This window comes from Anthonomus grandis, chromosome 16 (assembly GCF_022605725.1).
Source record: "Anthonomus grandis grandis chromosome 16, icAntGran1.3, whole genome shotgun sequence".
Lineage (NCBI taxonomy): Eukaryota > Metazoa > Arthropoda > Insecta > Coleoptera > Curculionidae > Anthonomus > Anthonomus grandis.
The window spans coordinates 3,376,571-3,392,685 of record NC_065561.1 but is presented as its reverse complement, the minus strand read 5'-3'; the positions used below and the strand labels follow the sequence as shown (position 1 = coordinate 3,392,685).

The following is a 16,115-nucleotide window of genomic DNA, read 5'->3' as shown; positions in this document are numbered from 1 at the left end:
ATGGATTATTATGATAGAATAAAATATATAGGAGTTATCTTCAAATTAACTTATTTATCCCAAATGGTCGATTGTCACTATTACAGCAACCCTAATTACAGGGTGATGCATTAAATCCGTGAATTTATTGGATGATAATATCATTTTTTAAAAATCATATTCTATAAATTGGAACCTTATATTGTTGTTTAAATTTACACGTTTAATATTTTTTATCTTTTATTTTACTAACTTATTCATTTATTTTATAAATATATGACATAATCTAGACATTTTTTTTCGATACAAAGTTCTATAAAAGACGTCTATGAATAATAAAACATATTCAGTGATTAGAAATAAAGAAAAGTATGCAAATGCAAGCTTGTTAAGCATTTTATAAAAAATCGATTAGGTTTAGAGACTTAGACTATTGTGAATAACACTGCAACAGTAGACTGGCGACCGTGAGTATTAGCAGCTTATATGTAAATAGGATTTTTTAAAATTTATTATGCTTTGCTTATATGAACTATTAACTACTTATTTGAACTATAATGAGGAATGAGCTATAATCATATAGCAATCTGTAAAATTACTTTGAACATGTTTAAATTATTGTAGATTGACAAAAAAAAATACCCAAAATAACAGCAAGAACTTTTCTTCCAGCTCCTGTACTAACAGCTGTATTACATCTGTTAATCATGTAACTGGGAATCATTGTAGACAAACACTTATATTAAGATATTTATATACAAACCCTAACTAAAAAGCTACATTCACTCTTTTACCTTTTTAATATATTGTCGAAGATCGCACACATATGTACATACTCTAAGATCCGTGTACTTTGCACTAATACAGTCACATGTTTTATATGGTATAACTGCATGGAAAGGGGTTTATCATAACTCAATTAAATCACTAATTATTGCCCATAAAAGAATACGCAAACTAATGTATCATCTTAATATTACAGTACCTACTAATACGTTATATGAACACTCAAATCTCCTCAGCATTAAAGACATGTTCAGGCCTCACTCTTACAACTTATAAAAGAAAAAAGTGTTCCTAAATCTACCTAATAAAATAACAAATACTGGAGCAAATCAAAACAACCACATTAGAATTCTTCGAACATACAGAAGAATAGGCCAGAGATGTTATGGCTATGTCGGTAATAAAACTTATAATAGTTTTTTACATGATCTAAAAATTAGGATTAATCAGAGTAATTTTAGGAACAAAACAAAGATAAGAACACAAAGTCACGGTCTCATCAAATCCATATAATTTTTTCAAAGCTACACGTGTTTTGCTCCTATCGTGCATCATTAGGCCTAAAAAATACGTTAAGATATTTTTCACAAAAAGAACGCTTATAAATTATGATAAAATTCATTACCTAGACCTACATAGATCACATTACAACTAACAACAAAAGAAAAGCTAGGTTAAGTTAACAATTCCCACCATAGATAAAAATGTATGCTTAAAAAATGAAAAAGTAAAAATGTAAAATGTCACCAGTGGGGAACGATCCAGCAACCTTTAGATTCATAGGCGCGCGTCTAACCCATAGGCCACCAAGTAATATAATCAAACAAGGGGAACAATCGGAACTATATTAATAAGTGTCAATATAAGTAAACAATCTTAACAATAAAAACCAAAAATATATAAAATCGAAAAGGAAAAGACTTTTTAAATTCTTGGAGAGAGGTTGTTATAAATGAGGTGAGGTTCAAACGTGAAAATATCGTTCACACACACAAGGACAGGGCTCTTCTTAGCTTTAATTATTTCCATTTTTTCAAACAAGTTCAGTTTTTTGCCTTTTGAGCACTCATGCAAAATATCCGCTCCTGAGTTAAAGAAAAACCATGTGAGGAGGCCAATAATTGATTTGCAAACGCCGATTTAGTTTCAATCATGTCAGTATCCCTGTACCTGTCTACCAAACTTGTATGTTCCTTTATTCTGCTGGAAATTTTTCTCCCTGATTGCCATATGTAAATGGCATTACAGTCATTACATCTTAATGAATATACCCCTGATTTTGAAAAGAAATCTGCCTTATCTATTGTACTAACTAGCTGCCTTTTAAATTGTTTGTAGTTTTAAAAGCAATTGTGAGATTTGTAGACTTGAAAAACTTTGCAAGCTGAAAAGATATATTACCAAAAAATGACATTGATCTAAAAAGGTGACTATTTTCATTATTAAGATGGATTAAGTTATAAGTGAGTTTATATTTATTATAGAATATAGAATAAAAGCGATTAATTATATCAAGTGAAAAACCATTATTAAAAGCAATATGTTTAATTATATTTAGTTCATCAAGGAAAGGTGGATGTTGAAAAGGCGATAGAAAAGGGAATTAAAAGAGGCAAATTTGTAGGAATATGGGGAGTTTGAGGAGTATTGGATGACCTTGTTCGTAGTGGTGGGTTTGCGGTAAATCTCAAATTCAAGTTTGTTGGTATTTTTTGAAACAAGCACATCAAGAAAAGGCAACCTTCCATCTCTTTTTTCTTCAATAGTAAACGAGATATTTGCGTGAAAAGAGTTTATAGAAATGAGGAAATCCGCCAATTCTAGATCATTTCCATTCCATACCACAAACATATCATCCACGTATCTCCTATATACAGTGAGAAAAGCTGCAGTGAGAAAAAATGGTGCATAAAAATCTCACTCAGAAGAGGAGAGAGGCTGAGAGGCTGAGAGGAGAGAAAGGGGTCTTCTTTGCTGGTCCAGCAACTTAAAAAACCTGTTGTTGAAAACGAAAAAATTCTGATCAAGTACTAGCTTGAGGAGTGTTAAAATGATCTAGAATTGGCGGATTTCCTCATTTCTATAAACTCTCTTCACGCAAATATCTCGTTTACTATTGAAGCAGAAAGATATGAAAGGTTGCCTTTTCTTGATATGCTTGTTTCAAAAAATACCAACAAACTTGAATTTGAGATTTACCGCAAACCCACCACTACGGACAAGGTCATCCAATACTCCTCAAACTCCCCATATTCCTACAAATTTGCCTCTTTTAATTCCCTTTTCTATCGCCTTTTCAACATCCACCTTTCCTTGATGAACTAAACATATAATTAAACATATTGCTTTTAATAATGATTTTCCACTTGATATAATTAATCGCCTTTATTCTAAATTCTATAATAAATATAAACTCACTTACAACTTAATATCTCTTAATAATGAAAATAGTCACCTTTTTAGATCACTGTCATTTTTTGGTAATATTTATTTTCAGCTTGCAAAGTTTTTCAAGTCTATAAATCTCACAATTGCTTTTAAAACTACAAACAGTTAAAAAATGCAGCTAGTTAGTACAATAGATAAGGCAGATTTCTTTTCAAAATCAGGGGTATATTCATTAAGATGTAATGACTGTAAAACCATTTACATAGTGCAATCGGGAAGAAAAATTTCCACCAGAATAAAGGAACATACAAGTTTGGTGGACAGGTACAAAAGTATTGATATGATTAAAACTAAATCGGTGTTTGCAAATCATTTATTGGCCTCCTCACATGATTTTTCTTTAACTCAGGAGCGGATATTTTGCATGAGTGCTCAAAAGGCAAAAAACTGGACTTGTTTGAAAAAAATGGAAATAACTAAAGCTAAGAAGAACCTTTCTTTTTTTTTTTACGTTACACATTTTTTGGATGTTTATTATCATCATTTTATTCAAATCGACCCTTCTCGAGTATCTGACTCATATTATTATCCGCTATATAACCCTCAAATTCATCTATACCAGATAAATCAGTGTATGATCAAAAGGGGGATACACCAAGCCAAACAATTAAGGGCTTAAACAATATATTTCAATTAAGTTGGACCGGGGGCGTCGACACATTGTCACTTAGATGTACTTGTTTGTTATTTACAACGTTCGGGGTAGAGAGGGTGTTACGGTCCTTAGTGAGGAAAATGGAAAAGCAACATTTTGTTTAAATAAGGTCAATACCAGTGTAATGGATAAGACGATTATTCAATATAGTAAAATGAATATTTACATGTATAAATGGTTTTATAGTTTGACGTTATTTTGCATTTTATTGCAGGTATTTAAAGCCAAAAGGGACAGGCAAAATGGTGGCTTATGTAGGAAGTAGATTTTGAAATTTACTCCAGTCACTTTTAATTTCTTCCTGGTATTTGAAGCTATTTTTGCCTTGGACAGTCAACATCATGGTTTGTTTGTTCCAGTCATACAAAGTCAAATTTCTTAAGTAGTTTTTATATTTTATGCTAGACATTTATTGTTTTGTATATTCCAGGCATTTTGAATTATTTTTCACTTTATTATGGACATTTAAAGCCATTTTCTTTCTGGTAATTGAAGCTATCGTCCAGGATTTTTCATGAATTTTCCAGGCGCTTAAAGTTCAGAATGTTCACAAAACATTATGTTTTTCATAAGATTAAAGGTATATTAAGTTTCCTATTTTTAATTTTTTTAGCTGTGCTAATTTTCTGAAATAAAAATCAGAAATTTTAAATTAAAAAAAATAAATAAACACAAAAATCACTGATGCTCTATCAAAGCATTTCGTCCATTTTTCAAAAAAATACACTTAGAAAAAATTAGTCAAGGTTTTTCCGGCATTTGAAGTTATTTGACACTATAAGAATAAAGAATATCAATAAGAGTTCTTGTGTGTGTGAACGATATTTTCACGTTTGAACCTCACCTCATTTAAAACAATTTCTCTCAAAGAATTTAAAAAGTCTTTTCCTTTTCGATTTTACATATTTTTGATTTTTATTGTTAAGATTGTTTACTTATATTCACCCTTATTAAAAATCGTTCGGATTGTTCCCCATGTTTCATTATGTTACTTGGTGGCCTATGGGTTAGACGCGTGCCTGTGAATCTAAAGGTTGCTGGATCGTTCCCCACTGGTGACATTTTACATTTTAACTTTTTTATTTTTTTAAGCATACATTTTTATCTATGGTGGAAATTGTTAACTTCACCTAGCTTTTCTTTTGTTGTTAGTTGTAATGTGATCTGTGTAGGTCTAGGTAATGAGTTTTATCATAATTTATAAGCGTTCTTTTTGTGAAAAATATCTTCATGTATTTTTTAGGCCTGATGATGCTCCGATAGGAGCGAAACACGTATAGCCTTTAAAAAAAAATTATATGGATTTGATGAGACCGTGACTTTGTGTTCTTATCCTTGTTTTGTTTTCGTTTGGTCTCTTAGAGAAAAATGGATGATACGTTTCTATTTGGTGTAGGTCCGCGTCTTGTTTGCTCTCTCATTGCAGTCTTTGTAAACACTTTTACTTATTTTATAATTGGTTCCCTCATTTTCTGCCGTATTTAGTAAATTTAAGTTATTTTGTTTAGAAAACGTGATGAGTTCTTCGATGACTACGGACACATGCACTTTAGAAGAAACAATGTTGATTAAAAGGCTTAGCATCAAGACCATTGACGTGTATTTATATCTTTTGTTAACATTTAATAAGTTATAATAAAATGGGTTTAAAAATGAAATTGAAAAATCGTTTACAATATTGTTTTATTTACAAGCTAGTTAGAATAGTTTTATAATATACTCGTCCAATCAATCTCCATAAGATCACTTAATATTTGTTCATCTCTATAAGCCACTATTCCATTTTTATTACACTTTGTTTCATTGGTTATATTATGATATCTGATAAAATCTTTCTGCTTTCTTTTAAGACTATCCATTGTAATGATATTTCCTCCTATAGATTTTAAAATCGCCTGTGGAGCACATGTATCCCAAAAATAGGTTGTGGGTTTAGATAAGACATAGGCATCGACTAAACCTAAAAATAAATGACTATTAATAATGATTCTAATTTTTTTATTTAATGCTAACAAGATTAAAATCAAAGTTTTTAATAAAAATAATAAAAAGATTTTTGTGTAAATAAATTCCTATTTAATTAAAATGCAAAAAATAATAATCGCTTAATTTGAGTATAAATGCAGTACTTAAAATTTTTTGGAATGTTTTTGACTGGTTTTTAAAATTCATTTCATCTAATACCTGTAAAATAATTTTAAATATATCCCTTTTTTCATCCGTAAACGGTTATATGATTGAAAAGATTTACATAAATACGTAATAATAGATGCTAAAAGTAGTGTTATTATTACCAAGTCCACTAGCATTCATTAACTTTAAAAAAATGCAGAAATCTTTTATACTAAAATTGTAATATGGATTATCCTGAAAGAATAAAATAAAAGAGAATTATCTTTAAAGTAACTCATAATATATAACTCTATAATTATAAATCTAACTGAGACCTTATGTTTTTGTTTGAATTAATATTGTTAATATTTTTTATTTTACTAAGTTATTTATTTATTTTATAAATATATTATTATATAAATATATGATGGTATATTAATTTGGACATTCTTTTTTTCGACATAAAGTTTCATCAAGTTATTACTAGACGTCTATGAATAATTAAACATATTTAGTTATTAGAAGTAAAGAAAAGCAAATCGCTGCCTTACTGTGAAAAGTCCAAAAAATTTAATTTCAGACATTTGATGGCATCTATTAGCTGATTTTTAAAGCTATCCGGAGACCTACTTTAGATCGCGAAATATTCAATAGATGTCGCTAAAATTATAGAAATGAAATCTGCATAAGTCCAACTATTTTGACAACTCTATGAAACCTGCGTCAGTGTTTGTGGTTAAACGGTATTGAATTTACGTTTTCAACTCATTGATCTATTTTTTATGCTTATGAGTGCTTTTTGTATACAAAATTGCGATTTTTACTTAAAAAGGTAAGTACGTATTATATTGCCATATTTTCCTTTTCTTTTAAAAAAAATTATAACACTAAAATAACAACTTAGACTATATCTTTTTATTTAACATACGGGCGGAGTTATGCACAGTTGAATATGTTGAGAAATAGGTAATTTTTCCAATTTTTTAAATGAAGGTAATTAGATAGGCACATAATTTAAAAAAAAATCGTCGTTAATGGACAACTATATAAATACTTTGATTTAAGTTTGGTCCCCAGATCCCAGATTCACAAGTATTTAAACCGCTTTACATTTTCAGAATAATAAGTAACTCTTGTTGGCATCCTTAAACGGAAAAAATTCTTATTTTTCTGTAGTGCCAACACAAATCTTTACAGCATCACAACTTTTTAATAATTATTAACAATATTTAGCAATTTCTATCACCACTTATTAATTTAAAAATTGTATTTTTTCAGATATGGATAAATCAAAAAGAGGCTATAAACTACTCCAACGGTCTATTGGCCTACAAGACATTAAAAACTCGATTGATAATCAGTGTTCAGAGCTACTTGAGAGTGAGAGTTTTGAAGACCAGCTACCTAAAAATTCCGATGATATTTAAGCTAGCAAAAGATATGATTTGTTAGAGGAATGCCGACTGGCAAAGGAAATTTTAAATGATGATAATATATTATTTGATAGTTCTGTGGTGATATCAACTAGTTTTGTTAATAATACTAATGAAGATGAAGATAATCATTGGAACCTTAATACAACAATTGACTTGGACGTAGGGGGGAATGTAAGTAAAACCGATGAAACACAGACCAAAGAAAAGAACATAACCCAAATATTACGAAAACCTTGAACGCGCTAAATGTGTTAGAGCACGAAGATGTTAAAATAGTTGAAGATCATGATTCCAGTTTTGAAATGGAACAAGAAGAAGAAAATGAAGCGACCGATGGTGAAGCGAGTGATCAGGGTCTACTCTGGAGGAGAAAGAACAAGAAGAAATTTCTTTACGTGAAGATATTGATAACCAGGACTTAAACCAAAACGAAAAAAAAGAAAATTTAGCAATCCTGAACAGTGGAAGTTTAATGGAATAAAAAAAAAGAGGACATGGTTTAGACTATACAGGCAGGAAAGGTAATGAGTTTAAAATGAACAAAGGAAAGAAAACTCGAAAGGAAAGGTGTAAATAAAAAGAAATGAAGAAGTGTAAATAGAAAGAACAAGAAGAAATTTCTTTACGTGAAGATATTGATAACCAGGACTTAAACCAAAACGAAAAAAAAGAAAATTTAGCAATCCTGAACAGTGGAAGTATAATGGAATAAAAAAAAAGAGGACATGGTTTAGACTATACAGGCAGGAAAGGTAATGAGTTTAAAATGAACAAAGGAAAGAAAACTCGAAAGGAAAGGTGTAAATGTGTTAGTAAATACAAAAATTCAGTGCTTTAAAATAAGTGACCAAGAACGAGACAAGATGTTTCAGAAGTTTTGGAAGTTAAAATGGCAAGAGAAAAGAATTTATGTGTCATCTAGAGTATTAGCGCTGCCGACAGCTCGAACAAGAAACAGAAAAGAAGGCGACAAAAGCCAAAGATCCACTTCATATCAATACTTTCTACATATAAAAAATGAACAAGTTCGCGTATGCAAAACTTTGTTTTGCAACACTTTGGGAGTTTCAGTAAGAACAATATCTGCATGGATTGAAAGTGACACCAAAAGTCCTAACAAAAGTGATGCCAGCTCGAGCGAAAATCATGATGATAATACTCCAAGAAAGAAAAAACTTAAGATTCATCAAAGAAAAGGAAAACCTCTTAAGGAAAAAATATTTTTTTCCTACACTGCCTAAGCTTGAATCTCATTACTGCCGCAAAACAACATCGAGACTGTATCTTGTACCATATTTTAGATCAAAAGCCGAAGTGTACCACATTTATAAAGAAGATTGGTGTGCTAAAAACAAAATAAATGCTCTAAGTATAAAGACTTTTCACGAAGTTTTTGACGAACTTAACTTGGCACTATAAGCTCCAAAAAAAGATGTATGTGATGTATGCGTGGGATATAAAACAAAAAATATAGAAGAGCAAATTTATATCGAGCACATTGAAAAGAAAAATGAAGCAAGAAGTGAAAAAGAAACTGATAAACTTTCTGACGACAAAGTATTCACAATGGATCTACAATCGGTTCTCCTTTACCCGAAATCGAACGCTTCGGCTTTGTATTATCGAACAAAATTAGTAGTCCATAATTTTACGATTTTTGATCTCCAAAGAAGGGCATTGCTTTGTCTGGCATGAGGGTAAAGGAGAACTTTAAGGAATTACCTATCAGGCAAAGTAAAAGTAGAGTCTCTGTACCCTTTAATTCGTTTCCACCGGTTTATAAAGATTCCTTAAAAATAAAAAAGGAAAAATTTAATAATTTAATGTTTTTGAAGAAAACAATGGAGGCAGATTATCATCCTTTCTATGATAACTTGAAGCACGAATAACCTTTTATTTAATAAAAAGATTTTAATTTATTTTTGTTTAATAAATGTTTCTGTTCTATGATTAGTGTTTTTCTTAAAATGCATAAGTCCATTTTTGTTCGCAAATTAGAGTATGAAAAATGCATAAGTCCCTTACTACATGGTGGTTTCCAAAAAAACATTAAAAATCAAAATGTTAACTATTTTTAAAATAAATAAATAAATTTCATTAAAAAAATTGCATCTTTTTTAAAATATAACCCCGAAAATACAGTTTTTTGCTTCTCCTTTAAAATTACTCATTTTGGACTTATGCACTTTTCACAGTAATGCGACGAAATACAGGTTTGTTAAGCTTTTCATAAAAAATCGATTAAATTTAAAGAATTAGACTACTATAAATCTCACTGCAACAGTAGGCTGGCGACTGTGAGTATTAGTAGCTGATATGTAACTAGGATTTGTTTTTTAATTCATTATGCTTTGCTTATATATACTTAACAAATAAAAAGTTTGAACTATAATAAGAAATCAGCTGCAATCATGTAACAATCTATAAAATTACTTAGAACCTTAGAACATTAAATACACTAGAATAAACAATTGGCTGTCTTAGATTGAGCACAGCATATACACAGGGGATATTTTGGTAATAAACGTGCTTAGTATTCCCTGTTGCTAGAGATTACTTAATTTCACATATGAAAATAATATAATAAATAATATTTTAATTAGCGAGAAACTGAATTGCATTCTTTATTATAAAGAAAAAGAAAGAGTAAAATTATCAAAACTATTTTGTACTACATTTATACTAATCACTAATAATAATTAATAGTTTTAATCTGGATTCTTTAAATTGCCAAATTTTGACACAGAACGGCAACGCTGTAAATTTTGACCTGAAATATTCTCTCGATAAAGGTATTTGGCAACTGCGCTTGTAGTTTACATTTGGATGCTGTATTTTTTATATAGGATTAGTATTGAAAGGAAGTTTTGAGTGATTTTAGTGCGTTTTTTTAATTAATAATAAAATTAAAAAAACTTCCTTTTTGCTGAAAAATATTAAAGAAGTCTAAAGGGGTTTATATACAGGGTGTCCCAGAAAAGAGTGTCAAGGGGTGGCGCAGAGGTAGAGCACTCCTCGGGGAATTCGAATCACACCGTATCTTTTTTGTTTTGTTTAGGAGTTATGATTTTGTTGTGATTTGTCAGTATTTTCACCTTCTTAGCTAATTTTCTATAATCATGGTAAATAATGCCTGATTTTTTATTTAAATATTTAGTTAAAACTTGGGCCTAACTAACAAAAAAACGACTAAATCCACCAATCAAAATCATGCGCTCAAAAATAAAAATAAATTGCTTTAAAAAACAAGAGGGAAAAAAGTCCAATAAATTTAAAAAAAATTTTCATTAAAAAAAGAATCATATACACGGAGTGATTCGGATTCCCGAGGGATGCTGTACCTCTGCGCCACTCCTTGACAATCTTTTCTGGGACACCCTGTATAATGGCAAAAAGGAAATTCAAATCGTTCTTTTCACAGGCTAGTTAGGTGTTATCCTTAAATAGGTTATCATATTCCTAGATAGCACATGTCGTCCCTAGGACCTCCTTTTTTTTATCCTATAATGAACCTTTCGTTGCGGTATTAAATCGGAAAAATTAAGGACGTCATTTAATAAATATATATATGTATATACATACACCTAGGCTAATATGCAATAAATATAAATACTTGTTCAAAAAAATATTTAGAATAATTTTTGTTTATTTTAGTATGTCATTAAAGCTTTCAAGTTCTGCTAGATGAATGTTATATACCTAAACACTCAAAACAAAAATATATAGATCTTTTAACTAATCCATATTATTTTGAAGTTCGCGGGCAACAATGAAAATCTTTCGGCGGCCATTATTCTTATTTTGTCATTTGCCATTTTGATTGACATAATCGTTTTTAATCGATGATGGTTTGTTTTGGGTGTTCCTGCGTGCTATATTTGTTTTTTGTAAAATTAAATCTAATTTTATCTCGATCTGCGTCTTGCGTTTTTTGTGGCTTATTTTTGTTATACAATAGTTACATCCCGCAAAAAAAACATATAAAAGTATTTTGTCGACTAAGCTAGAACATTGCACACACTTGGTAACCAATGTTCTAAAGAAATAAGTGTTTTCCAATATCATTTGCTAGTGATAGGAACATCTTCCAAAGGAGTCTAATGTAAATAGATGCAGATCATATACAGTAGATATAATACTCCCATTATATCCACCTATTCCTAAAGCTTCATCCCTCAACCTCTAGTTTAATTATAAGTATATAGCAGGTACCACCACTACATTTTTTTACAATAATAACCATAAGAAAAACGTAATAAATAAATATGATCTAAATTTTTTAAATAAATATCATCTTTAATCAAGCCATTGTTCTGGAGCTGAAATGACTTCTTTAAAATAAATATAAATATTATATGCGTGCTAAAAGAAGCAGGCGGACTCATGATTGGTATGGGTCATGGTATTAGGGGCTCTGAGTATAATATTACTCGGGGATTGTTAAATGTACCTAATAATTTACTTCCTACAAAATCATGTTTTAATAAATCAATAAATATGGAGACAGAGGAACAACACATTACACATGAGGGTTAGTTCGTATTATTTAAACAAACAAAATGATTTGCATAGTAATGAGACTGGAAGGACACCAATATACAGCAGTTTTTGGTAAGCTGGACCTTAAGGCACCAAATTTCACATATTGCCGTTAATGATCTACTAAAATATCTTACTAATATTTGCCCAGAATTACCAAAAGATTTAAGAACTCTTCTAAGAACTTGCAGGGATGTTGAAAATGTAACTTTTTCTCCTGGGAATTATCATCACTTTGGGGTTGATAATTGTTTGAAAAATTTAATTTCAAAGGAGCCTTTTTCTTTAAGAAGTGATGGTGTTGTAGAAATAGATATAAATATTGATGGCTTGCCTTTGTCGAAAAGTAGTAATAGCCAAGTTTACCCAATTCTTTGTAAATTAAAAAACAATAATTTAAATGTTGACATGATAGGGATCTACCATTGATACGAAAAGCCCACTAATGCAAATTAGTTCTTGAATTTCTTTATTTTAGACAAAATTAATATTATTAATATTAAGATATTATTAATATTAATTATTAAGATTAACAATAAAACATATTCCGGTAAACTTAACTCAATTATATGTGATGCACCAGCTAAATCTTTCATAACAAATATTAAGGGACACTCTGGTTATTCTTTTTGTACTAAATGTAAATCTGAGGGAGATTATAAAGTTAACAGAATTTGCTTTCCTGAAACTGACAACCCAAATTTAAGATCTTATGATGATTTCCGGTTAAAAGCTCCTATTGAGAAAACATACCAGGACTTAACATGGTAGAAAACTTCTATCTATCTATGCCTAAAAAATATTTAGAATTATAGAGAACTAATTTGAAGTTAATCACAAAAATGTTTATAAATAAGTTTTTTAAATTAGGTTATTAAAATATTGAGATTTTAATTTAAATTACGTTAATTAACTTAATCATTTCAGAGTCTGCAGAAAAGGCCAGGCATTGTGATAGGAAACCAACAGAGGGAGCAATTCAGAGCTTCAAAAAGAAGCGCGGAAAGACTGAAGGCCCAATTTAAATTTATATAATCTATAACTATCTATAACTCAATTTAAATAAATTATAATATCTTACAAAAAAAAAACAATATATGTAGTTTTAACATTTTATTAAAACCTTTAGTTTTAACATTTCACTAAAACTGCGTCATACCTTATTATTATGTCATAATGAAGATTATAATAATAAGTTATAACGCAGTTTTAATGAAATGTTAAAAATAAAAGCTTTAATAAAATGTTAAAACTACATATATCGTTTTTTTTTGTAAGATAATATAATTTAAAAAGCAACTAGGTAGGATTCTTTTAATTAAAACAAGAGAATCAATATTACGCCAAAAATCAGGAAGAGCAGTACACCACTGGCGGGAACGGTTTGGGAACATACTTGTCGTGGGGACGGATGGTTTGGTAACATTGGACTTTCCTGGGATGCCCTGAGTACGTTATGGAATATCAACCGTGATGCCCTGGGATGTAATTTTTTTAGAAAAAAATTAAAAATTGTATTTTTAAGTATACTGGAATATTTTGGCAATCATTTTGTTTATTCGAACTAGTAAACGCCGCAATTACGTATTGAAAATTATGTGTGTGAAGCTAGTCTCTGGTCGATATCTAGCAATTAAATTAAGAACGCGGCATATGTCGTTTTAGCAACTTATTTATAGTCCGCGCTCGCTGTTATTTAATTGATATAATGCCCGTATCTCCTAAAAATCCCAACAAACTTTATTGATTTTTTGTTCAAATATTAACAATAAATAAGTAAATAAATTTATGGTGCTTACGAACCTCTACAAACTAATTTTTTTTTTTGTGAAAATTAATTAAGTAGTCGAATGTTAAAGAAATGAGAAAGACTCCCAAGGATTCGAATAAAACTTTTCTTTAATACATAATAAATATCCAAACGGATTTGAGATGGTTCTGAAACTTCTAAAAACGAACGTTTTTTTGGTAAAAAATTGTTGAAGTGTTAGATGTTAAAAGCAATTACGCAACCAAACTAATATAGCGGTTAAAAATGAAAAAAAGAGATATTTGGAATGTATTTCGACAGAAAGTAGTTCCAAATAGAGTTCTTTTAAGAAATTAAGAAACCTACATATAATATCCAAAAATAATAATACATCTTCCTGATAACTTGAATAAACCTCCAGATATAAATAAATAATTCTTGCAATTTTCTCAAAATAAAAAATAAGCTTTACTATTGGAGAATTATCGTAAACATTTTCAAAACAAAATATAAATAACAAATTTATATTTCAGACGGTTAGTATAGAGAAGGGGAGAACACAGCTGTAAAATATTCAATCATTGGCATCGGGTACGGATTTGTTAAATATAGAAATATTGTTATTGTATTGCCTCAGAATTCTACCATTTTTTACTAATATAATAAATTCGTGTCTCTTTAGAGGGAGTATTTCTAGATGAATGGAAAATTGCACGCATTACACCTCTTCCTAAAAATAAAAATGTTACAAGTTTTAATGAGTTAAGACCGACTAGTATTTTGTTTTGTCTCTCAAAACTCTTGGAAAAGATTATGAATAATGAAATACGAAGTTTCTACTACGAACAAACAAATAATATTTTACCTAATAATCATTCAGGATATCGAACTAAATATAGTTGTGTAAAGACGCATTTTGTTGACATTGTAAAATCAATAGATTCTAGTTATTTGTCAGTTTTGGTGCGTTTGGATTATTTCAAAGCATTCGACACGATTTGCCACGAATTGTTGTTTGTCATTTTACATTATGTAGGTTTTTTGAATGACGTTATAACGTTTAACAAAAATTATTTTAAGGATCGAATTAAGCAGTATGTGGAAACTAGTGTAGGTTGGCCTGGGGCCACTTTTATCCATAATATATACTTGCAACTTTATGTCGTGTATGAAAAATATGACATCACATTTGTATGCTTACGACACTTAGGTTTCGTCACAAGTACTTGGCTGATGGCACAAGCTTTAATTAAAAAAGATTTAAAAGAATTGACAGTTTTTAGCACACCATGAATTTCTAATCAATACCGAAGAAAATAATAGTAAACTAGAAAAAACTAAACTTCGTTAGTATAATTATCTTTGTCAATACACTTAAACCTTCGGCAGTGGTTTTCGGTAAATGTAGGGATCGATTGATGTTAGATCTAAATGTAAAAGTGGGATACACTTTTACTTAAAGGGGGGCGGTCTTACAATTTATTAATTGCGCAAAAAATCTTGGCCTCAGAATTAATACAGAACTTTTTTTAGGAAGCAAATAGGACATTATATACAAAGGGCATATATTTCCTTAAAAATGCTTTATCCGCATTGTCATTTATCAACGGTCGGCCAAAAAAAGTCTGCTAAATAAAATTAGCAGATTCTTTAGTATATGGGCTGTTCAACAATAAATTGCGACATTTATACGGACTATCTCTGACAAAGACAGATACAAATAGAATTAAGAAAGTACAAAAAAGTTTTTTGACATTTATTTATGGCAGAAGAAAATACGATCTTGTGTCACATAAGCTGCATGATGCCAAAGGGTTAAATATGCAGGTTAGACATAAAATTCTCTTATTGGAATTTTTTCACAATATTATTTTTAATACCAATTCACCATACTTGACCAATTATATAAAATATAGAACCAATGTTCACAGCTTAAACCTAAGATTTAGGAGTCTTATATCTCCACCACCACATAGAACACCTCTATTTTTAAATTCTCTTATAAGCAGTATAACTTAATTCCTCATTCATTAAAAGTACTAAAACCTTTAATATTTAAAAAGATGTTAAAACAGCGGATGTTTCGTGAATTTAACTTATGAGTAGGTGCGGTGCAGCTGAGTTACATGTTGTTTAATTATTTTCGTTATTTTATTTTATTTTCCTTTTTAATTAGATCTTTGTCTGTAATAATAAATATAGATATTCTAATAAAAATTTTTTAAATTCTCTCGATATTTTTTAAATGTTTTACTTGTGCGATTTAATATTATTATTAGTATTGTTTTGTGTTTGATTGTGTTGGGTTGAACTTTGAACAATTTTTAATTGCTTTCATCTCCTTTTTTTGCAATTTATATATTTACTTGCTTGAACTATTGTATTGATTATGTTGCGAAAAATAAACGGC

At 29.6% G+C, this 16,115-nt stretch overlaps 1 protein-coding gene across 2 annotated transcripts in view; it reads right to left on the bottom strand.

The window, feature by feature from the left end:
- Positions 1-5,536: 5,536 nt before the first annotated feature.
- The window catches only part of LOC126745743 (inositol polyphosphate 1-phosphatase), a 53,220-nt gene continuing 42,641 nt past the window's right edge, over positions 5,537-16,115 (bottom strand). For both annotated transcript variants that reach the window (XM_050453725.1, XM_050453724.1), the window contains one exon: positions 5,537-5,828. In XM_050453725.1, coding sequence (XP_050309682.1) covers positions 5,578-5,828 — 251 coding nt within the window. In that variant the 3' untranslated portion in view covers positions 5,537-5,577. The remainder of the gene's footprint in view (positions 5,829-16,115) is intronic.